General features: G+C 40.6%; 1 protein-coding gene across 1 annotated transcript; it reads left to right on the forward strand.

Moving 5' to 3' along the window:
• Positions 1-5,310: 5,310 nt before the first annotated feature.
• Positions 5,311-11,409, forward strand: LOC109370877 (E3 ubiquitin-protein ligase HERC2-like). The gene is made up of 7 exons (XM_019622526.2): positions 5,311-5,487; positions 6,281-6,475; positions 6,585-6,697; positions 7,542-7,732; positions 9,318-9,423; positions 9,819-10,031; positions 11,135-11,409. Exons 1-7 carry the CDS (start codon positions 5,412-5,414, stop codon positions 11,405-11,407), a joined length of 1,167 nt encoding a protein of 388 aa, XP_019478071.1. The 5' UTR covers positions 5,311-5,411; the 3' UTR covers positions 11,408-11,409.
• The last annotated feature ends 11,679 nt before the right edge of the window (positions 11,410-23,088 follow it).

Consider the following 23,088-nt stretch of genomic DNA (forward strand, 5'->3'; position numbering starts at 1 on the left):
TGTCCATAGATGTTTTTGTAACATAGAATACTAAAACGTTTTTGTTTGAATGGACTGATGTTTGGTATTACAGAATCCTCATATGCTTCTTTCCTTTAGTCGTGTGGTTTTTCTCATTTTTTCAAATATACTTTAGGAAGTAAGAAAACTTACTCTTTGTGAAATTAGAATTGAGAAGCTGCAAAACCTTTGAATAATGAGTTATTTCTCAGTGAGCTGAAATACCTTCTGTTTTGGCTGGATGATACTTTCTGTTCATTTGCCATTTTCCACAGGCTCTTAAAACTTTTTCTGCTAACGTTATGTGATTAAAATATGTTGCTTTAATACATACTCTGGGAAGCTAGAGGCAGTGCCAGAAATCTTCCCACTATTTGTCGTTTTATTTTTATTTTTTGGGGCGGAATTCAAAATAAGCAGTGCAAATATTTAGCTTTAAGCTGAAAACAAATGATTGGGTTTGGGGCTTGTTTCCTAGTATTCTTCACTGTTGTGTTAATTATTAAAGATGGGCTTCTCTTGTATTCCTGTTCATTAATTCATATCATATTTAATTCATAAATTCAGAAAAAAACTGGTAACATTGAGGCTTCAGTTTTCATAGCTTCTTTAGGAAATGGGATATTTCTGTAACACAAGCCTTTCCAAGATTTAGCCAAGACTAAAAAAGACCGTACTCGTAATCTGCCCTGCTTATACAGTACAAAATGTGGATTATAATCTCTTGAGTTAGGTCTTGGAGAGAATGAAACAATTGAGTGAAAGATCTATTTGAATGAAATTATTTGATCCTTTAAGTAGCGATTCAAAGCTGCTTTATGGAGTCTCAAACAGCTACAGAGTTTTCAATTTAATTGTAGATGGGAGTTCAACTGTAGTAAGACTTGAAAATTCCTTTGCTGTCAAAAGATACTTTTTGCAGTTTGTAAATTATGTGGTGCAGTCAGTTCACTACTTCTTCCTCTGTGTAAAATAAATGAGTGAGATTTTAATTTAAAGTTGTTGTTCAGATACTGACTTGTTCTTTAAAATACGTAGGTTGTTCCAAAGCAGTGCTTATTTATTTCCATGGAAACTACAACAGCTACAAAAAACTCTGTTTGATAGAGAAAATTCTCAACACAAAACATGGTTTTCAGCAGTCACCAGCATTAGCTATGCATTTTTGTCAGTGATGGACAAGAGCCTGCACGCTGCACTTGTAAAAATCTGCTCCAGAAGAGGTGACAGCTGTGCACGGCCTTCTGGAACATGGCTTATCTTTATCATATCTCGTGCTACTGCTGCAAGGCACCACACATTGCCTCACATCCACTTTCTGATCTCTGTGGATGTTTAGCAAGCATCAGTGAATGTCAGTGGATAGCATTTTTTCCAGATGGAGGAGTTCAGTAACACACCTTTGCCTCATATACACTTCCATGTGAAGGTCCTGTTTGGGGTCTCCATTTGGAGTCTCACATGCCCCTCTGCTGCCATTGTTGCACGGCAAAAAAATGTAACAATGTTGGTGAGAAGGTTCAACCTCCACTGCTCTGCCACCAACATCCGCCTCGTCCATGGGCTAGCATAATAAAACAGGATGCATTACTTTCAGAGCATGCCTTGTATTTTGTGATCTTTCCTCCTTTTAATAGGCAAAGAAATTTTAGTTATTAAGGAGAACGAGTACTCCTGGTTCAGTGTCTTCTGCTTTCTTAGGAGGAATGTTGCACTTCTGATATGTTAAGTTATACGAGATATGAATGAATGAATGTTTTCTTCTTTTGCAAGTGCTGCACTTCAGTTTAAGTGACATTCCTCCTTCCTGGTTATTGCCTTGTACCTTAACCAAGTGTGCTTTTAAAGAACACATCAACTTTCTTTTTCCTACATTGAATAAGCTAAGATTTTTTGTGTGTCTGTTTTTGTAGAATGGTCTTTCAGTGCTCCTTATCTTTTGATAGTGTATTTTTTCACTGCTGTTTCAGTTTGAGCATAGTTAACTGAAACCTCAATATACAGATGACGTCTGTACTCTTGGAATTATCATGCTGACATTTCTTTTCTGCTTTTGAAAATTGATTTCATGACATTTCCTTAAACGGTGTTTCTTTTCTTCATAGATGTCTTCTGTGTTAACAGAACCTTCTTCTCTCTCTTAGCTGATTCCAACTAACAAACTGTCATCTTTTCATAAGCATTTTTATTAGTCCCTAAGTGTGTGGCTTGACATAATACACTTCTACCAGGCTGAAACTGGAGATGGTCCCACAGGATGGCTGGTATTTCTCTAGTTCTAGGAGGATGTTTAGGGCAAATAGGTCTTTTTATTCAGATTTGGAGAAGGAACTTAAATTTTGATCTTCATTATTTAAAAATGCTGTAGCCAGGTAAGAGATGAATTTAAGTGCTTCCTCCTTGTTGCAGTGATTGTGCTCACAATAACTGATTATTTACTGAGGCACATTTTTGAACTTGATTCCTCTACACATTGCTGTATGCTGCTAGTGAGCTGCTGCATTTCTCTCTGGTCCGGGAAAAGTTGCGTTTCCATAGGCTAGCATCTTCTGATGGCTGACTGTTTTACAGAAGCTCTTTTGGGGCTCTGGTCAGCATGTGTTGTGCTAAAAAGCTACCTCAACAGCAAAAATGCTAGAACTGTATTTCAAAAATTTTTTATGTTGCATAATCTGTGTTTAGTGAGACATAGTAAATAAGAATTATATCTGAAACTGTTTATCCTATTCAGTAAAATGGATTCCACGGTTTACTTACTACATCTGTAAAGGACACAATTTGGAAACAGGAGCAAAGCTTCATGTTCTAGACCTCTACAATGAAAAGTTAAAACACCGGTGCTGAAATGTGGCCTAAACAAATTTGTTTGAATTTTGCCGGAGTTCTGCTCTTTGCTAATAACCTAATACATTTTAATATGGACATCTGTCTGTGTTGGCACAGCAAAATATCATAGTGCTAGAAGTGTCAATAATCCCTTGTGATGTACTTACATTATTTTGTTAAAGTTGAGTTTTAACTATTTGAGCATCTACGTGATCAGATTTAAATGCAAACCTTGTGTAGCTAGTGAACAATTGCTAAATAAGATGTACAATAGGAATAGCAATTATGAGTGCTTTCCTATTGACTTCAGTCTAGATTGTTGGCCATTTTATTGTCACTTGACTTGTGTTTTCAGTTTGAGATTTGAAATAACAGTGAATTAACTACTGCATTCACAGACCACCTACTCATACCTAATCTTTTCAAGAGAAGGCTCTCAGCTTCCCAACTTCAAATTTCTTAGGCATCTGAATTCTTTAGAGATCCATTAAATTAAAACAAGTTTGCTAATGAGAAGACTATTGCAATCCAGGAAAACAAAACCAAACAAAAAAGCCCCTTACCCCCCCCCCCAAAAAAAAAATCAAAAACAAACAAACAAAACAAAAAACAAATATACCAAATCATTATTTCTTTCTTCATCAATAAAGGAAGAAAACTTTGTTAATAAAAAAACTTTGTTACTGGCATTCCACTGTCTTTCCATTTGCTTCCAATATGAACAGATAAAATATTGAGTGGAGACAGATGAACAATGAGCCATTTGAAGTTAAAAATGGTTACTGGTGGTTGAGGGGAACACAAAATTCCTTATCTAGGGAAGAAAGCCCACAGAGTTGTCAGTAGGGCTGGTAAGAATCATTCTGTCTAGCTGCAGGGAACGTGCCCTAGTTGTTTCACATGTTTCCAGCTCTAAGCATAAAATTACTAAGATCTAACCAACCTGTTCAGAACAGTCATTCAGTTGATGCAGGATGTGGTGTGGAAGCACCTAGGTAACCAGATACTGTGCTTTTCATGTTTGTGCCAATTTCTTCTGCTAATAGTGGTGATTACAGTAATCACAGTTAAACAGCTATGTCACAGAAATAAGACCTAGTGGAAGTTGGCACGCATCTTTTTCTGATTGATGTTTAGGTATACATTATTTTCACCTGTTGGGAACAACATGATTAAAGTATGAACTAGATGAGCAGACAGTGAGGTTGTTGAGAAGTGACTGAATGGCCAGGCTAAAAGGGTCAGGTGTTAGTGGCACAGTGTCGAGCTGGAGGCAAGTATGTAGAGGCATATCATGGGGTCCAGTCCTGTTCTAACATACTCATTAATGATCTGGAATATAAGGTAGAGTGTGTGTGTCAGCAACAAAACTTGCTGAGGATAATTATGGAATGAGTGGCTGATACACCAGAGGGTCTTACTGCCATCCAGAGGGACCTCAGTGCACTGGAGAAGTGGATTGATAGGATTCTCATGAGGCTCAACAAGGAGAAGTGTGAAGTCCTGCATGTGAGGAGGAACTGGCCCACACACAAATGTAGGCTAGAGGCTGCCCAACCTGAAAGCTGCTTGGTGGGAAAGGCTCTGGGGGTCTTGATGAACATCAAGCTGAACATCAGCCAGCAGTGTGACCTTGATGCAACGCAGACTAATGGTAAACTTGGTTGTGTTAGGCAAGTCATTGCTACCAGACTGAGGAAGGTGATACTTCCACTCAGCATTGGTGTGACCACACTTGGAACACTGTGTCCAGTTCCGGGTTCCCCAGTATAAGAAAGGTATATAAGTACTGGAGAAAGCCCAACAGGAATGCCACAAAGATGAAGGGAGTGGACAATCTCTCTTATGTGGAAAGGCTGAGATCTGGGACTGTTCAGCCTGGAAAACAGAAGGCTCAAAGTATCTTATCAATGAGTATAATACACATGAATGGAGGCTGGAAAGAGTGTGGAGCTAAGTAAGATCTTAGTGCCCAGGACAGGAGGTCTTGGGCACAGACTGGCACACAGGAGCTCCCAATGAACACCAGGAGCATTCCCGTGCTGTGCATGTGACAGAGCAGTGGCACAGGCTGTGGGGTCTCCTTCTTGGGGATCTCCAAAAGCTTCCTGGCCCTGGACACTCTGGTCTGGGTGGCTCTGCTGGAGCAGGGGCTGGGCCAGGTGGCTCCCAGAGGTCCCTTCTAGCCTCAGCTATTCTTCAATAGTTCTGGCCTTCTAATAACTACAAATTTTAAATTCTTTTGTCTTCTTTTAAAGGGTGAAGATATATAATAAGAATCTGCAATATCTATATCCAGGATTGATTAGATATGAAATAGCAGAGAAAAATATTGCAGTGTTGTAATTTGAAGCTTGGTTCTTACTTTGTTTATAATATACATGTATACAAAATACAGGGTAGGCCTCTACAAATGTTTCACTAAACACATTAATGTTATAATCTCATCTCTGATCTGCAAAATATATCTGGCTGATATATGTTCTTGTAGTGACTATTATCATGTGTTTAATTGACAGGTAAAACGTTCTAGGAGTAAAGGTGGACTGGCTGGGCCAGATGGTACAAAGTCAGTTTTTGGACAGATGTGTGCTAAAATGAGCTCTTTCAGCCCTGATAGCCTTCTGCTTCCTCATCGTGTTTGGAAAGTCAAGTTTGTTGGTAAGAGAATTCTTTGTTTCGTACCATCTTTGTCTCAACTATTTTCTACCTATCTTTTTCTGGCTTCTTCTCTTTTATTTTTGAAGGATCTGAGGAAAGGAAGGGATACAGTAAAACAGCATGTTGGCAGAGGAATGTGCTTAAAATGTTAGGAAATAATAAAGCCTTTAAAAATAATTTAAAAATCAACAAAAACAACCAAAAATCTGCAAACAACCCTTAAGATTAGTGGAAACAGGGTTGTAATTGTCCTCAAATTCTGAAGGCAACTCTTTTACTTATGAAGGGTATTTGCAAAACCGAAGCCTATTTTTCGGTTGTCAGAATCCAAAAATAATTCAGACTGGCTGTTCCTACTTCCATCATTCTTTTCACAATTTGCATGTCTCTTTGAATTTTTTGATGAAATACAATTTAGATTGAGTCTGCACTGTATCTACTAAAATATATAGAATGTATCTACTTTAAAATGACATACAGGAGTCTGTTTGCCATCTCTTTTATTTTGACAAGTATTTAAAACAAAACTGGTAGTTAAGCTCTGCCAAAAGAATATTTTTGAAACTCTGGTATGTTGTTGATAATCTTCTAAAACAATACTATTTCCAAGAAACTGGAGAAATCCAAATACAAAGGAAAACATCAGGTGTTTTCAGAAGAACAGATGTAGCTTTTAGTAAACTTTTGTTTACACAGTTATCCATGTGAAAGGAAATCCAGTTCATTTCAAGACTTCATTTGTAAACATATTTTTGGAATAATGTAAATTTATGAGCCTGTTTTCTTCTCCAAGGTGAATCTGTGGATGATTGCGGTGGAGGTTACAGTGAATCAATAGCAGAAATGTGTGAGGAGCTTCAGAATGGGCTGACCCCTCTGTTAATCGTGACACCAAATGGAAGAGATGAATCTGGAGCAAACAGAGATTGTTTCCTACTAAATCCTGCTGCCAAGTCTCTTTTGCATATGAACATGTTCCGTTTCTTGGGTAATTAGCAACGCTGTGACATTCTACTTGCATTACAAGTTCAGAATATTAGTAATCTATTCAAAAAAATATATAATACAAAGTTCCCCACCCTTATTTAAACTTACAGGTGTCCTTCTGGGTATTGCTATCCGGACTGGCAGTCCTCTGAGCCTCAACCTCGCTGAACCAGTATGGAAACAGCTTGCAGGAATGAACCTAACAATTGCTGATCTCAGTGAGGTAAGTGTGCTATTTCTTTGTAAGTTATAACTTACAGAAGACAAGCAGACTCTAATATAAAACAGTTCTCTGGTGATTGGCTTCCCTGCTGTGCATATTTGTAGTGTTTTGTCTGACCTTTCACATTTCTGAGCCAATACATAAGGATCGCTTGTACTCTCTGTTAAAGCTGTAAATTTAAGTCAGAAGTAATTAAATAACTTCTTTGAATTTGAGAGCATTCTCAAATCCACTTGTGGGTTTGACTAGATAAATGTTTGTAGTCCAACTCTTTCTTGCCAGAAAATGTGTCCATAGCTGTTAGTGTCTGAAAATGAGTTCAAACTACTATGGAAGATAGTCTGAGTCAATGTACTGAGAATCACAAACTTCCTGTTTACTGAACTCACTAAATGTGGAGTTAAGAGTTAGATCTTTTGTTACAAAGATGAGTTGCTTTTCAACTGCTGTCGTCTGGAAATGCACTTACTGTAAAAGTACTGGGTCTTTCATATGTCGGTAAGGAGATTTCTTTTGAACCAAAACAACCATTGGATTTTACAGAGTTGATCGTGTTTTTTAAGCTTTAAATCCATTTTCTTATATAATACAGTTTCTTGGCAAATGTTCCCTGAATGGTTTGAAATCCAGAACACGTGTACCTTTCAACATTTCAGCATAATGAAATTTCATGTAATAGACTGAGCCATTTTGCTGTTTTGGAATTCACTTAGATGAGGTATGGTCAGACGTTTTACCCAATGCTTTTGGTAGATGGCACACGATGTCATGCTTTTGGTAGGAAGGACACAATGCTGTAGGGTGCTAATAAGCTGACTTTAACTCAGGCATATTTTTTCAAAAGGTTGATAAAGATTTTATTCCTGGACTTATGTACATTCGAGACAATGAAGCTACATCAGAAGAGTTTGAAGCTATGAGCCTTCCATTCACTGTGCCTAATGCAAGTGGTCAAGATATTCAGCTGAGTTCCAAGTACACTCATATTACACTGGATAACAGAGCTGAATATGTGAGGCTGGCAATAAACTACAGGTTTGTTGAATAAGTCATTCAAATTGTTAAATGAATAAGCATTTTCATTTCAAAGAATTAGGCTTGAAGCCTTACCTTGCATGCATTCTCTTATGTATTTTGATCATTTAGCAACTTGTGAATAGCACTTTCAGTGCTACTACTCTCACAGGCTTTTGTTTGTTTGTTTTTAAATACCATCAATTGAATTATTGAATCATTAAAGTTTGAAAAGACCAGTAAGATAATCTAGCCAAGAACGGTCCTAGATGAATGGTTTTCCTGTTCTCATATAAGATAGAATATGCAAAACAAAATGTTTATACCCTGGACCCTGTAAAATAATCCTGACATCTATGTGCAGACAACTAAATTCATGCATAGGTGCCAAAAGCTGAACTTTGCTCTAAACTCTGTGGGATGTAGTTGTTCAGCATTTGTGAAAATGGGCATTTGGTTAGTTAGATACCCAAATATCTAAATCTAGACCAGTACATTGAACTTCAGGCATCTTGTTATGGGAAACAGGGAGCCTAGTAGCCGTCTTTCCTATTAAATTATGGAGATAAGATAATTTTGTCAAAAAACTGATTCATAGTTGTTTTATTCTCTTCACCACAGTCATCTGTTTTAGAGGATACTTGTGCAAGATTATCTCATTGCTATATGCTTATTAGCTTGCAGTGCAGTATCTGCCAACGATTATCTGAATTATAGTCTTTGCTTTACTGTTTTATTTATTTTTGCTATAAGCAGTTCTGAGCCACTATCTAAAGCTATTTTTGACAGTAGGCATGAGTATTATTTGTGATGGATTAATTATAGGTCGATATAAAATATCAAATGGATCCTAAAGAATTACATTAACTTAAAAAAATGCTTCTGTTCTATTCAAAATTCTGGCTATTCTCAGAGGACACCAGCAGTTAGAAATCTTTTAAGAAAAATGTTTAAATACGAAAATTATTGATTATGTGAATCTCTTGAGAGCAAATCTGGTATCTTAATAGAATCCATGTGGATGCATAGGTAAAAGCATGTCTTGAGATCTTTTCTTACTTTGGTGATGACAAGCCTGAAGACAGGACATGGCAGTGATGTGAAACTCTGCTTTGCAGAACTTGATGTTTTAAAAATTAACTTGATGGGGGGGGAAAAAAAAAAGGGTAAAATACAAATCATGGGTGGCAATCTATCACTATCTGAAAAGATGGCATATCCATTTCTCAGACATCATGTTTTATGTGAGACCTGTTTTTCTTTTACCATAATGCCTGTCTAAGTATTAGGATTGTTCGAGAGCGCAGATGCTCTTTTCCCAAGAGCATGGTATTTCAATATGGAGTATTGGTCTATTCTTGCCAGGCACAGTGCATAAATAATAAAGTACCAAAAAGTGAGAGATATACAGTGAGATATGTGCTGTGCAGTATGGATTGTTTGATAAACCGGTATAGGTCAGGCATCTTGTATGATAAGTGTTCCTTGGAACATAGCTGGAGACTTAAGGAGAAAGCGTAAAGGTTCCTAAATATTGCAATAGTTATTAGTTCCAATAATTACTAGAAATGGCATTCACGTAAATTCTGGAAATATGTCTCTGCAGACTTCATGAATTTGATGAACAGGTGGCAGCAGTTCGTGAGGGAATGGCCCGTGTTGTTCCAGTTCCTCTGCTTTCGCTCTTTACAGGATATGAACTGGAAACTATGGTATCAATTTCTGTTTTGCTACCTCTATCAAAACTGATTTGTGTTCTTCATTTAAGTCTTATTAATCCCAATTTGAATAATAAACCCCACATGTGATGCTGTTTGCAGTGCTTGCTTGTAATTGCAAACACTTTGCTCAAGGAAATACTAGAAAAAGTTTAATTGTTCTCTTAGTGTTCAAAAGGTTATTTTTTTATATAGCTGAGCATTGATGTAATGAATGATTTATGGAGATTAAAAAAAAAAAAGTTTCTGCGCAGCACTTCAAATATCTGAATGTTCATTTTGTCAGTGTAAAAACCGATTAAACATTTAAAGAGAATGGGAGGGAAACAAATCACCTGCAAATGATTTGGTCAGACTTTATTAGCTTATCATTGTATTTTATTTTTTAGGTATGTGGAAGCCCAGATATTCCACTTCATCTTCTGAAGTCTGTAGCAACTTACAAAGGCATTGAACCAACTGCTTCACTGATACAGTGGTTCTGGGAAGTGATGGAGTCATTCTCCAATACAGAGCGATCTCTATTTCTACGTTTTGTATGGGGCAGAACAAGGCTGCCCAGGACTATTGCAGATTTTAGAGGGAGGGACTTTGTTATTCAGGTAAGGTGGATGGGGTGTGGGGATTTTATTTTATGTAGCTAGTTATGGGAAAGAAGTAGCGTGATTGCTCTGATCTAACCCTGGTAGGCAGCTGAGCACCACAGAGCCACTTGCTTGCTCCAGCCATGCTGCAGAGTGGTGGGGAGGGAATCAGGCAAAAAAATTTTGACAGCTCCTCAGTTCACATAGACTGTTTAATAAATTGTTGGGTGATGAAGATGAGGAAGGGATGAAACTGAAGAGAAGCAGAACTTCTCGCCACCATCTGACCAATGCCCAGCCAGCCCCTGAGCAATGGCAGCCCCAGCAAACTTTCCCCCTGAGCTTTTATTGCTGACCACAATGCCATATGGTCTGGAGCCTTTCTTTGGTCAGTTTGAGATCAGCTGTCCTGCTTGTGTTCCCTCCCACCTGGTGTACCCCCAGCCTCCTTGCTGGCAGGGCAGCATGAGAAGCAAAAAAAGACTTTGACTCCATGTAAACACTGCTCAGCAAGAAATAAAACACTAGTGTATTACCAACACTGTTTTCATCATGAACCCAGAACACAGTGGCAAGATACTGGCCACTATGAAGAAAATTAACTCTGTACCAGCCAAAACCAGTGCAGTGATAGAAGAGGAGAACAGGCCAATTTTATTACTGATGTGAAATTGTACTGTAGATTTGGCAGTTCAATGAAGATGTAAAACATCTGTTTTTTTATTTTCTTGTTTTAATTTGGGCAACTGGCTACTCTTTCTGATCACCAGCTATTTGCTTCTTTAGATGTTAATTATTTTCCACTATCTGTTATCAACTGTTTTTTTCTGCTTTTGTTCAGTACTTCATTCAGCTCAGCACCCATTTCAGCTAAATTTAGAAATCACAGTGTTCGATTGATCTTTTGGCATTTTCAGAACAACAGAATCTATCTTAGATTGTTCCCAATCACATATTTATAATCAAGAAAGCTTCTGCATATGTTTTTATCTGCTTAGTGGAGGGAAGATGAATTTGGTGTTTTTACTGTTCTTTTAAGAAAAATTCACAAGTACCATGGCAATATTTATTTGTGGTTTGGGTAACAAATAAAAAAACATTGTGTTCTTTGTTTTTGACAGGTATTGGATAAATACAATCCTCCGGACCATTTCCTTCCTGAGTCATACACTTGCTTTTTTCTCCTGAAGCTACCCAGGTATTCTTGTAAGCAAGTACTAGAGGAAAAACTGAAATACGCCATTCATTTCTGCAAATCTATAGACACTGATGATTATGCCCGGATAGCGCTGACAGGGGAGCCAGCTGCTGATGACAGTAGTGATGATTCTGATAATGAAGATGCAGATTCTTTTGCTTCAGATTCTACACAGGATTACTTAACAGGGCATTAAAACAGAAATAACGTAAGGGATAGCTGTTACAAGCACTGAGGCAAAATGCCAAAATGACAGTGAAGCCAAGGACAATGTAGGATTCAGAGTATAGATTGTGGTGTCAGAAGAATGGTAATCTTCTGAAAGTTGGGAAAGAGTGTTTGCTACACGTGGTAGGAATTAAGGGTGACAGCTTAAACCATCAGCTTAGAATAAATGGCACAGTATATGGGCATTTAACATTTATTTCAAGAGCTGAAAGCGGCCTCCCATAATGCTGCACTACATTTAGAACCTTTGTGTTTACTGAAGTGTTGTAAATGTTTATATAAATAAGGTAGTGCAGCATCCAAAAGGTAGTGAAACCTTTAATTTGTGGGTGCAGTAGGTTTTTTCATATTGTGTTGTGTTCTGTGCATCTTCTTGATTGTATATTGGAAATACTGTGCAACAACTGAATGGAATTATAAATATTTCAATTAACTTTACTAGAAGTTTGTTAAAATTTTTTGAACATTGAATTAACATTATTCCTTGAAATTCTTCTATAGATAATACAAATGGCCAATAGTTTCACCTCCACCCCAGGTTTGTATATTTTAGCTTATGCATTATTTATCTCAAATTTGATACCTTTCTGTGAAGCATCATAATTCTTATCATGGAAAGTGTACTGTATATAATTTGTGCCATGTAAATGCAAAAGTTATAATTTCCCTCCAAATAAAAACTCTGCCACAGAAAAAAAAAGTAGTATGTGTTTTTCATGGTCATCCAGCTGTTCGGTGGAATGAGCATTTTTCAACGCAGGTAGAAATGTTCCTGCCACTTACATTTGTTTGTCATGAACTGCTGTTCAACCAATATATGTCAAGAGTAGTAGGGAAATAGAGTAAATTCAGAGCAAGTCTGCACAATGTGTTAACAGCAGTGATTATGGACACTTTGCTTATGCAGTTCCTAAGCAACAAGGCTAGTGCAGAGCTTGGAGAATATGCCCTATGAGGAGAGACTGAAGGAACTGGGGATGTTTAGTCTGGGGAAGAGGAGGATGAGGGGAGACCTTATTGCTCTCTTCCAATATCTCAAAGGTGCTTACAGTAAGAACGGGGTTGGTTTCTTCTCACTGGTGACAGGTGACAGGACGAGGGGAAATGGCCAAGTTGCACCAGGGTAAGTTTAGGTTGGATATCAGGAAACAGTTCTTTACAGAAGGGGTTGTTAAGCACTGGAATAGGCTCCCCAGGGAGGTGGTTGAGTCACCATCCCTGGTTGTATTTAAAAACCATTTGGATGTGGTGCTCAGGGACATGATTTAGCGGAGGGTTGTTGAGTTAGGGTAGTATGGTGAGGTTGTGGTTGGACTTGATCATCTTTAAGGTCTTTTCCAACCTGAGCAATTCTATGATTCTAATGCTGCTGTTGTCTGTAATGGTAAATTTGTTCTTGTACATCTGGGAAAAAAAATTGCTTTTCAGGAGGTGCAGGGGATGGATGTCCCTGAGAAATTCAGAGTATTTCATAAGGCTTAACCTTGAGATGTGAGTCCAGAGTTTGAATATTTTGAATAACTTGTTGAAGTCAAGTGGCGTTCAGGCAGTATTGTGTGAGCACACTAGATTTTCAGAATAGGAAAATAAGAGTTAGTTGTGCCAAGTCACTAGTATTTTACTTTCAAAATCAGTAGAAAGTAATGTTAACATTTTCTTCACTAATTATTAGGATAGCAATATGCAAATATTTAACCTTGTACAATCAAGACTTGATTCTTTAGTGCTTATATATGGCTCCTATTCCAACTTCTGATTTAAATATATTAACTGTCATCATGAAATCACTTTTCCTGAGGCATACTTGATGTTTCCAAATGGTGGTGAAATAATTTGTTTTTAAATGTGCCAAGTTTTGAAACTTGTCAGCTTTGGAGAACTCTATTTAGTGCTGAAGTTCTCTTGTGGTGACTGCTCCTGTCCTGATCCTCTGTCTTGGTGGTGATTCCGGAATGCAGGCCCGTGCTCATTCCTCCACACTTTCTCTGCTGAAAAAGCTGAGCCTTTTCTAAGCCTTAAAAAATATTCAAGTCCTCAAAACGTTAAGCAACCTCTTTTACCTTTGCTGCTGAATTGAATTTCTCCTGAATACTCTGAGGTAGAGTTTAGGTTGGATATCAGGAGATAATCTGGTACAGCAGTGCTCATGTGGTTGTCTGATGTCCTTTGCCATGGAAACACAGGAGCCCTTCAGGCGTTCAGCTTGATCAAAGAGATGCTGTAGCCCTCTTTTCAGGAGATGGTGATCGGTAAATTGTATCTAAATGCCACAGGCCCAAGGACTGAGGCTGCATTCAACTACCATTCTTGAATTCAAGCCTCATTTCAGGAACATATGAGCTACGATAAAACATTGAAGTTTTGTAACTTTTAGGGGGGGAAAAAAGAAACCAAAAACCCATACCACAAATATCAGTCTTTCTTCCCCCAGTAGAGGGAAAAAATGTAAATACTTTTTTGTAAGATGGTAGTTCACACTGATAATTTGTGGAGGAATAAAGGAAGATTTTCAAGCTTCCTTCTTTGCTTTCCCATCCTAATCAGAAGTCCCAGATGGCCTTTCACAATGCTTGTCACCTAAGGGTCTGACTTGAAGCATTTCTGAGCAGCCAGTTTTTCCTCTTGAAAGTCATTATTTCAAGTAGCCAAAAAATGGGAATTGCTCTTACTCAGCTTTTAGATGCAGATTCATAGTCTGAGAGGGAAAAGAAACAGCTTTGCAACAGGTGATTGAAGTATTAGTGTTCTTTTCCCCTCTGTGCGTTGTTTCCCTATGAAACCAAAGGGCCAGATGATTAGATTTATTATAAAAGCTGTACCATCAGGAAATTACAGGAGACTAAAAGACAAATCCTTTCCCTCCCAGTCTAGGAGGTTTCTGGAGTGTATGGAGGATAACTTGCTGACGAGAGGAGCTGTCCTGCTTGACCTGCTGTTTGCAAACAGAGGTCTGGTGGGAGATGTGGAGGTTGGGGGCTGTCTTGGACAGAGTGACCATGAAATGGTAGAGTTCTTGAGTCTTGGTGAAGCCAGGAGGGGGAACAGCGAAACTGCTACCTTGGACTTCCAGAGGGCGGACTTTGAATTATTCAGAAGGCTAGCAGGGGGAATCCCTTGGGTTTCAGTCTTAGAGAGTAAAGGGGTCCAAGATGGCTGGTTGCTCTTCAAGAAGGAAGTCTTAAAGGCACAAGAGCTGACTGTCCCCCTGCGCCGCAAAATGAGCCTGTGGGGAAGAAGACCGGCGTGGATGAACAGGGAGCTATTCTTGAGGCTCTGGGAGAAAAAGAGAATATACCTTCTGTGGAAGAAGGGACGGCGACTCAGAGTACAGAGAAGTTGTTAAGATGTGTAGAGAGAAAATCAGAAAGGCAAAAGCCCAGCTTGAACTCAACCTGGCCGCTGGGGTTAAAAGAACAAGAAACCCTTGCTAGGAATATGACCTCTGAGGATAAGGAAAAGGCAGAGGTTCTGAATGTCTTCTTTACATCTATTTTTAAAGGTCACACCAGTTATCCTCAGGATACTCCACTCTCTGACCTGGTGTCAACTGGAGTGCAGACAGAACCCCCCATGATTCAGCAGGACGCAGTCAGAGACCTACTACTCCAGCTGGACTGTCATAAGTCCATGGGGCCGGATGGGATTCACCCGAGAGTGCTGAGGGAACTAGCGAAAGGTGATAGCTGAGCCGCTCGCCATTATCTATCAGTGCTCTTCGTTGACTGGTGAGGTTCCAGAAGACTGGAGGCTTGCCAGTGTGACTCCCATTTACAAGAAGGGTTGTAAGGAGGATCTGGGGAACTACAGGCCTGTTAGCCTGACCTTGGTGCCAGGGAAGGTTATGGAGCGGATTGTCTTGAGGGAGATCGCGCGGCATGTGCAGGACAACCAGGGGATCAGGCCTAGCCAGCATGGGTTCACGAAGGGCAGGTCCTGCTTGACCAACCAGATCTCCTTCTATGATCTAGTGACCTGTCTGGTAGATGAGGGAAAGGCTGTTGACGTAGTCTACCTAGAGTTCAGCAAAGCCTTTGACACTGTCTCCCACAGTATTCTGCAGAAGCTGACAGCTCATGGGTTGGACAGGTACGCTCTTGGCTAGATAAGGAACTGGCTGGAAGGCCAGGCCCAGAGAGTGGTGGTGAATGGAGCTAAATCCAGCTGGCGACCTGTCACGGGTGGTGTTCCCCAGGGGTTGGTGCTGGGGCCTGTCCTCTTCAATATCTTTATTGATGACCTGGATGAAGGCCTTGAGTGTACTCTCAGTAAGTTTGCGGATGACACCAAGTTGGCTGGAAGTGTTGATGTGCCTGGGGGTAGTGAGGCCATACTCATAGAGGGATCTGGACAGGCTGGATCGCTGGGCTGAAGCCAATGGGATGAGTTTCAACAAGGCCAAATGCCGGGTCCTGCACTTTGGCTGCAACAACCCCAGGCAACGCTACAAGCTTGGGGTGGAGTGGTTGGAAGACTGCGTAGAGGAAACGGACCTGGAGGTATTGATTGATGCTCAGCTGAACATGAGCCAGCGGTGTGCCCAGGTGGCCAAGAAGGCCAACGGCATCTTGGCTTGCATCAGGAACAGTGTTGCCAGCAGGAACAGGGAAGTGATTGTCCCCCTGTACTCAGCTCTGGTGAGGCCGCACCTCAAGTACTGTGTCTGGTTTTGGGACCCTAGTTGCAAGAAAGACGTTGAGGCCCTGGAGCGGGTTCAAAGAAGGGCGACAAAGCTGGTGAGGGTTCTGGAGCACAGACCTTATGAGAAGCAGCTGAAGGAGCTGGGATTGTTCAGTCTGGAGAAGAGGAGGCTCAGGGAAGACCTTATTGCTTCTATAAGTACCTGAAGGGAGGTTGTAGTGAGCTGGGGGTCGGCCTCTTCTCTTGTGTAACTGGTGATAGAACTAGAGGGAATGGCTTTAAGCTGCGCCAAGGGAAATTTAGGCTGGACGTTAGGAAATACTGCGTTTCTGAAAGAGTGGTCAGGCAGTGGAATGGGCTGCCAGGAAGGTGGTGGAATCACCAACCCTGGAGGTGTTCAAGGAACGGTTGGATTTTGTGTTGAGGGACATGGTTTAGTGAGAACTATTGGTGAGAGGAGGGTGGTTGGACGGGATGATCTTGAAGGTCTTTTCCAACCTTGGCTGGAAAATGATTCTGTGATTCTCGTATTCAAAGTTATTTTGCTTCCTATGTTAATTCTTGATTCTTCTAAAACCACTTAATGGTATCACTGGACAGGACATCACTGAGCCCCCTCAGAGAGCATAGGGAACATAATTTTCCTGTATTTGTTCCTAACCATTATGTTAGTCAAAGAAATGTTCAGATGTGCATTCTAGATTATGAAAAAAGCAGCGTAATATGACACACAGACTTATAAGCTTGCAGAAGAGTCTGCTGATTTACCTGTTTGTCTCAAATGGGAGTACTGATGGCATATTTGCAAGTTCATCCGTTCTGTATTTAGTCATCTGATGCACAGAGAGCCTGGACAAGGAGTTCCTAGGAACACAGACCATCATTGTCTTGACTGGTTTCTGGCTGTGGTAATTCATGACTAGCTCTCTCTGATGAGTTGGGACGTTATGTGCTCACATCACATCCTGAGAAATGTTTCAACAGCAGTGTTTTCAAAATTTTGTCTGGAGGTTGTGGAGTGGTGGATATAATAGAAAATCCACTAAAGAATCTAAAGGTCTGTTCTGTAACCGGGTTGGTGTCAAATACTCACCACTGGTGATAAGCCTTGCTTTTCTCTTCCAAAACCAGTATTCACTGGTCCGAAGATCCACAAAGGGAGAAATAAAAGACAACCAAGTAGACAAAACTGCTATTTGTCTACCTAGAAGATGCGTATTTGAATTTATTTCTCCTTGTAAAGTGTTTCACCACTATGTTCAGGAAAATATGCTCTTCAGCTTCAGAAGATAATCTGTTTGAGTGAGTTCTTTCCATAATTTCAAGTGATAAATCTCCTAACATTTGTTCTGATGCGTTTAGCCTCTGTGGCACAAACGTGATCTATGAACCACTGGCTCTTCTGGATACATGATGTGTGCAAGTGAAGATGTGGCCTTCACCTTCTCAAAGATGTCCTGATTGCGCATAATCCTTTATCGGTAGTTCAGGGCCACACCTTGGAAGAGTTTCTTGCTTAGGCTATGCTAGCAAAGAAAATGATTTGAGGGATTTGAGGACCTCAGACTGAACAACTCAGCAATGAGCAGCAGTTACAAAAAGAACAATTATCCTTCCAAGGAGTTGAGTGGCTATTTAGAGTCATAAAGTCTATTTTAAAAATAAATAATAGATTTAGGAAAAAAAAAAAGCTTTGGCCGGAATACTCTTCAGTATTCCTAAGACACCAACATCACCTCGGGGGGAAGCACAGAGGGAATCAAACCTCTGACAGTGCTGGAAAAAAAATGGCGAGGTTGGAGAGTGGGAATCTCTGATGCAGAAACGCTGGATAAAAGCACCATGATGAATCTTTCAGTGTTTAAAACCTTGGGATAAAAATGGAAACAATCATTCTCCATGGTTATTCATAACAGGTCTGGAAGAAATAGGTTTCTCACAGTAGAAACACCAGATGCTCATCATTACCACTTCTTACTGTGGAGAGTTTTCCACCCAAATGCAGTCTTGGCAGATCATGAATTTGGGTCAATGAGAACTTTTAAAAACGTTGTTAGGCATCTCTTGGTCATGACCTAGCAATACTTGATCTACCTTCAGTAAGGCCCAAACTGATTTCTTGAGTCCTTACAGCTTATTTGTTATTCCTGCAGAGCTTTATTCTTTATCTCTAAAATACTTTTCCTGTGAGTAGGACAGTTTTGTTAATAGTACTCTATTCATCATGTTCTAACAAAGACATCCAAATTTACTGTAGACAAAAATCTTGAAATCCCCATCACATACTCTAAGTGAAGACACCGAAGCTTTTCAGCTCTCCAGAGTGGCCCTCCACCAGCTAGACAGATCTTCTGTTCTTTCGTAACATTGTTTTCAACCATTGTTCTCAACCAGGTGTTAGCTCCTCTGCCCATACAGCTCTCCTTGTCTCCATCTGGGCTTGCTGATTTATCCTGCAGTGGAAGATACAGATGCACTGCAGCTCAGTGCTCCAGGAGCCTCCCTTTGTTCTCCTTGCATCTGCGTTTGTGTTTTATGGTCTCACAACGTAGTTGCTCACATATAAATTAGCTGTTGTGACCCTCTCCTGCCAGCTCTGTTTCAGACAGTAGTGTGGCTATACCTGTCAGCCTCAGGGCAGAAAATGAATGGTGGAGTAACAAAGCACCTCATGGCAGTCTTCCAAGCAGCTCTGGAAGCAATTGGTGGGTTAAGCCATCACATTTATTTATTTATTTATTTATTTATTTTTCTTGAAGAATCACTTCTGCATTGAAATCCTCTGTTCCAAGGCTTCTCTTGGTTGTTTTGTGATGAAATCACTTCCTCCTTCTGATGCATAATGTGGCCCAGCTACCAACTGCATTGGCCCCGTAAGATGGAGATGGGAGACCAGGAACAGGGGAAAGCGAATGCCTCTACCATGTCCCTGCCCTTGACTCCTTCCTGTAATTCCTCAGTAACAACTCCCTGAGACTGTTAATATCTTGCAAAATATCTGCTCTCCTCCAAGCTCCATCTTAGGGATAACTGTGTGTATTTGGGGCAGAGGACTGGGGACTCCTTGAGGCTGCTGCTGTCACAGCAAAATGCCACAATCATGTGGCATGAATAACCTAATGTTGTGTGAACACATTTTACCAGTGTAAACTAGATCAAATGATTACCTATAGATATTATTAAGCCCTTTGTGAGGTTAGATACCAGGTGCCCTGGAACTCACAGGAAGCTGCTATGAATTTTGTAGTGTAGGCCCTGGCTACATCAGTGGGAAGATGCCATCCTGTGGCCAGGTAACTTGTCTTTCCAGTGTGTTGTGCATAGATCCAAATTCAAGATGGCCTTGCTTAAACCCAGACAGTGTGTAGCGGTGTTAAGAAACCCGTGCATGGGCATGACCGGAGAAGTCTGTGGGAGCTTTTCAAGCTTTGTGGTTAAGGCACAGGACTGGGAGTCAGGAGATCAAAGTTCCTGTATTATACAGAAAAGCCATTTCAACACATAGGCTTCATTGATGAGAGCAATCTCACAGGAGTGCTAAACGCATTTCTTTGATGGGGCTGATGGGTCATTCCTACCAATCAGTGCACTGCAGAGATCCGGCTCTTCCTACCTACAGAAGGCTGCTACTTGGAAAAGGGAGCAAGGACAAGTAGCACCAGTGCTCACCAGCCCAATAAAATACACATTACGGGGAATAGATGGAAAGTGTATCTCCTTAGTCTTGCAAAAATCTTAAGGTGTCATTGCCTTCTAAGTTCACTATGCCACTGCCCGTGCTAACTGCTGCTGGGCAACCTGCTCTAGGTGGGGATTGACTGGGTGACCTCTAGACATCCCTTCCTACTTCATCCTTTCAGTGATCCTGTGATTTTCTGGTTCTTTTCCATAGCTGTGCACTGAGCAGGCAGTCTCCAGAAGATGAGCTCCCCTGGTCATCTGAGATTTCTGCATGACAGAGGACTTTCATTTGGTGAATTATGAATTGCCAGAAAGTGAAATGATGCTTTCCTATCACTGGGATGTACTTTGGGTTGCCAGTCATTGAATCATAGAATCACAGGAGTTGGAAGGGACCTCTGGAGATCACTGAGTCCAGCCCCCTTGCACCATGCATGAGGAAATCCATTCATCAGAGACGAGCATTCTCATGAAGTTCAGATACATGAGGTTGGCTCTGGTCACTGGAGAATGCCCCTTGTGATGAGGCAGAGCTGCCATGGCTTTTGATCTGATGGATTTGCACTGGCAATAGAGTTTTTACTAAATTGTTATATGTTCATTATAACTCCGCATTTTTCTGCCACAGGATACTGGACCCTTAAAGAAGTGAAAGGCACATGTTAACCATGATGAGTTAGTTCTTGAAGAGACCTGACAGTTTGTGACTGGACACAAAAAAAAAAAAACAACAAAAAAACAACCAATATGGCAGGTAGAAAAGCAGGAGAAGCCCCAAAAGAGCCAGTGGGTACTGTTGAGTCTGGAGCTTTTAACAGTCCTACTGATGTTAATGTGAGATCTTTCTGTCATTCCCAAAGATGAGAATGCTCCTCTTCCTGGTAGAGTAAGAAGTCAGAAACAAAAACTGTGAAGTGAGTTGAAACAGTAACTTGTCAAATACACCTCTGTTCAAGTAGATATGTAGATAAAGATTTATGGTGAGATATTCATGTAGGGTAGCTTATATGAGCCAACTATGCGTTAAGGTTACTGGAGAGAAAATTCATTTCACCAGCATTGTCAAATATTGAGTTAGACCCTGCAGAACTGGGAGAATTTTCTGTTCTGGAAAATGGGGCTGGGATATGTTGTTATGTGTATTAACATTACAACTCTCAGGTTGGGTATTAGGAAACATTTCTTCTCAGAAGGAGTGGTGATGCAGTGGCACAGGCTGCCCAGGAAGATGGTGCAGTAACTCTCTGGAGGTGTTCAAGAACTGTGTGGATGTGGCACTGAGGGACGTGGGCAGTGGGCATGGTGGAAATGTACTGGGGTTGGGCTAGATGATCTTAGAGGTCTTTTCCAACTTTAATGGTTCTGTGATTCTAAATTTCTTAGAAGAATTGTATATAAAGTATGTATGTATAAATCATACAAATTTATTGAGAGAAATAAAAAGAAGAAGAATAAGTAACTTTGATGGGAAGAAAGAAGTCTTATCACAGAATCACAGAAACACCAAGGTTGGCAAGGACCTACAAGATCATCCAGTGCAACCATCCATCTATCCCAATAGTCATCACTAAACCATATCCCTCAACACAATGAACTACTCTTAAATTTCTTTTACAAAATTTGAGAAAACTTCCCAGTTTAAGCAAACTGGTTTCAAATCTTCCAGAGACATAACATCTGCTCTGCCCAGCACACAGAAATAATGACAGCATAACCCAATTTAACACTGGGTTAAATTAATCTCTTGGGGTAATTATTCCTCTTGCTCCACTACATATTATTGCTAGATGGGGAATGGAAGAGGGGCACATGCCATTATTCTGGAACAGATGTGGAGACAGGCACTGAGAGATGGGGCACTGGAGCTAGTCACTGATTGTTTCTCTGTGGAAATGGGATATCAGCCTAAAAGAGGGTTTATCTTTATAATTTCCTCAGCTGAATTATGATTAACCTTCAGGACAAGAGATGACTTTTGAAAACGAACCTTTCCTTATGCAAGGACTACTGTCTCATGCTTGTTTTGACGTATGGCTGTATGTATGTAATTACATCTTATATAGAAAGTCACTGAATGATCCAAAACAGCCCTTTCTCTATCTTCAGGATGCTGCTCTCCTCTCCTTGTAGCCCTGAAGCAAACGGTGGCTGTTTGGCAACCTTCCTGGCCTGCAAGGACAGGCAGTGCTCGGCATGCAGGATGGCTGTGGTGGCTAGGGGCTGTGGTGGAGCCAATCAGTGCTGGGCAGACCATCAATGCCATTTTTCAGGGTCTAGAGCTGAAAGGCTGCCATTGTGATTTGTGTCTTTCCTGACTGCATCTTATGACCTGGTGCATGGAGCCTCTCATAGTGCATGCAGGCAGAGATGAGAAATCTGGGATGTTTGCCTATCTCCTTGCCAGCAATGTGTTGTGAGGGGGGATGGAATGCTCATGAGTGCTCTGCTCTTCCTCCCACTGCTAGTCAGGCACACAGTGCTAGGCTGATTGATATGGTGCAAACCTTGGTATGAAGCCCTGGAGACCTCCACCAGTAGCCATCTGGGGTAGGTTTGTCTAATATCACTGCGGACTGATAGTATACTGCAGACAACCAGTATTGATAGCTTCACTGTAAAAGAAAAAGATCACAGGGTTGCCTGCCAGGAAATGAGAGAAACACATAAGTAGAAAAAATACGTTGAGGAGAAAAGATTAAAAGAGTCTGAGACTAGTTAAAAGCCCAGTCACAGATGGTCTTGTGCCTGCCTGAGCCTTTTCTCAGTGTGTTTGCTCAACGTAGCTCCAGAAAACGTGGGCAAACAGGGGTGCTGCTGCAAGACACCACCTTCAGTGGAGCAAAGCCCTCCCAATCAATAGAGACTTGAGAGTTTTTAATCTAACCCTGAAGTAGATACTTGGTTGTGGTTGCAGCATTCCTTCCATAAATTGCATTAAATCTGCACCTTCAGGGACCACAAGTGGGAGCTGAGACCTTCAGATTTCACACTGACTTCTAAAATTTGCCAGCAGGAATCTCTTCCTACCTTATGATGGAACAATTTGTCCATTAGTTGTTTGTATCTGCATTAAGTGTAGGAGACTGATTGATTAGATTCAACGGTAAACTTTTAAACAGATTTAATGGAAGTTGTGGCCTCATGTGATTTCTTGAGCATGGACGTGTGCTGATCAAAACCACAAGCAGTATCAACTCTGTGCATCAGTGGGCTGAAGTTTGTCTGCGAGTCCATTGCGTGTTTTTCATAAATCCCAAAAGAAGATACAGGATTCCTAAAATAGCAAGTTCCCCAGGGCAGGTCCTGCTGGCCTCATTTGGTGCGTGCCCT

The sequence above is a fragment of the Meleagris gallopavo genome, chromosome 1, assembly GCF_000146605.3.
Source record: "Meleagris gallopavo isolate NT-WF06-2002-E0010 breed Aviagen turkey brand Nicholas breeding stock chromosome 1, Turkey_5.1, whole genome shotgun sequence".
NCBI lineage: Eukaryota > Metazoa > Chordata > Aves > Galliformes > Phasianidae > Meleagris > Meleagris gallopavo.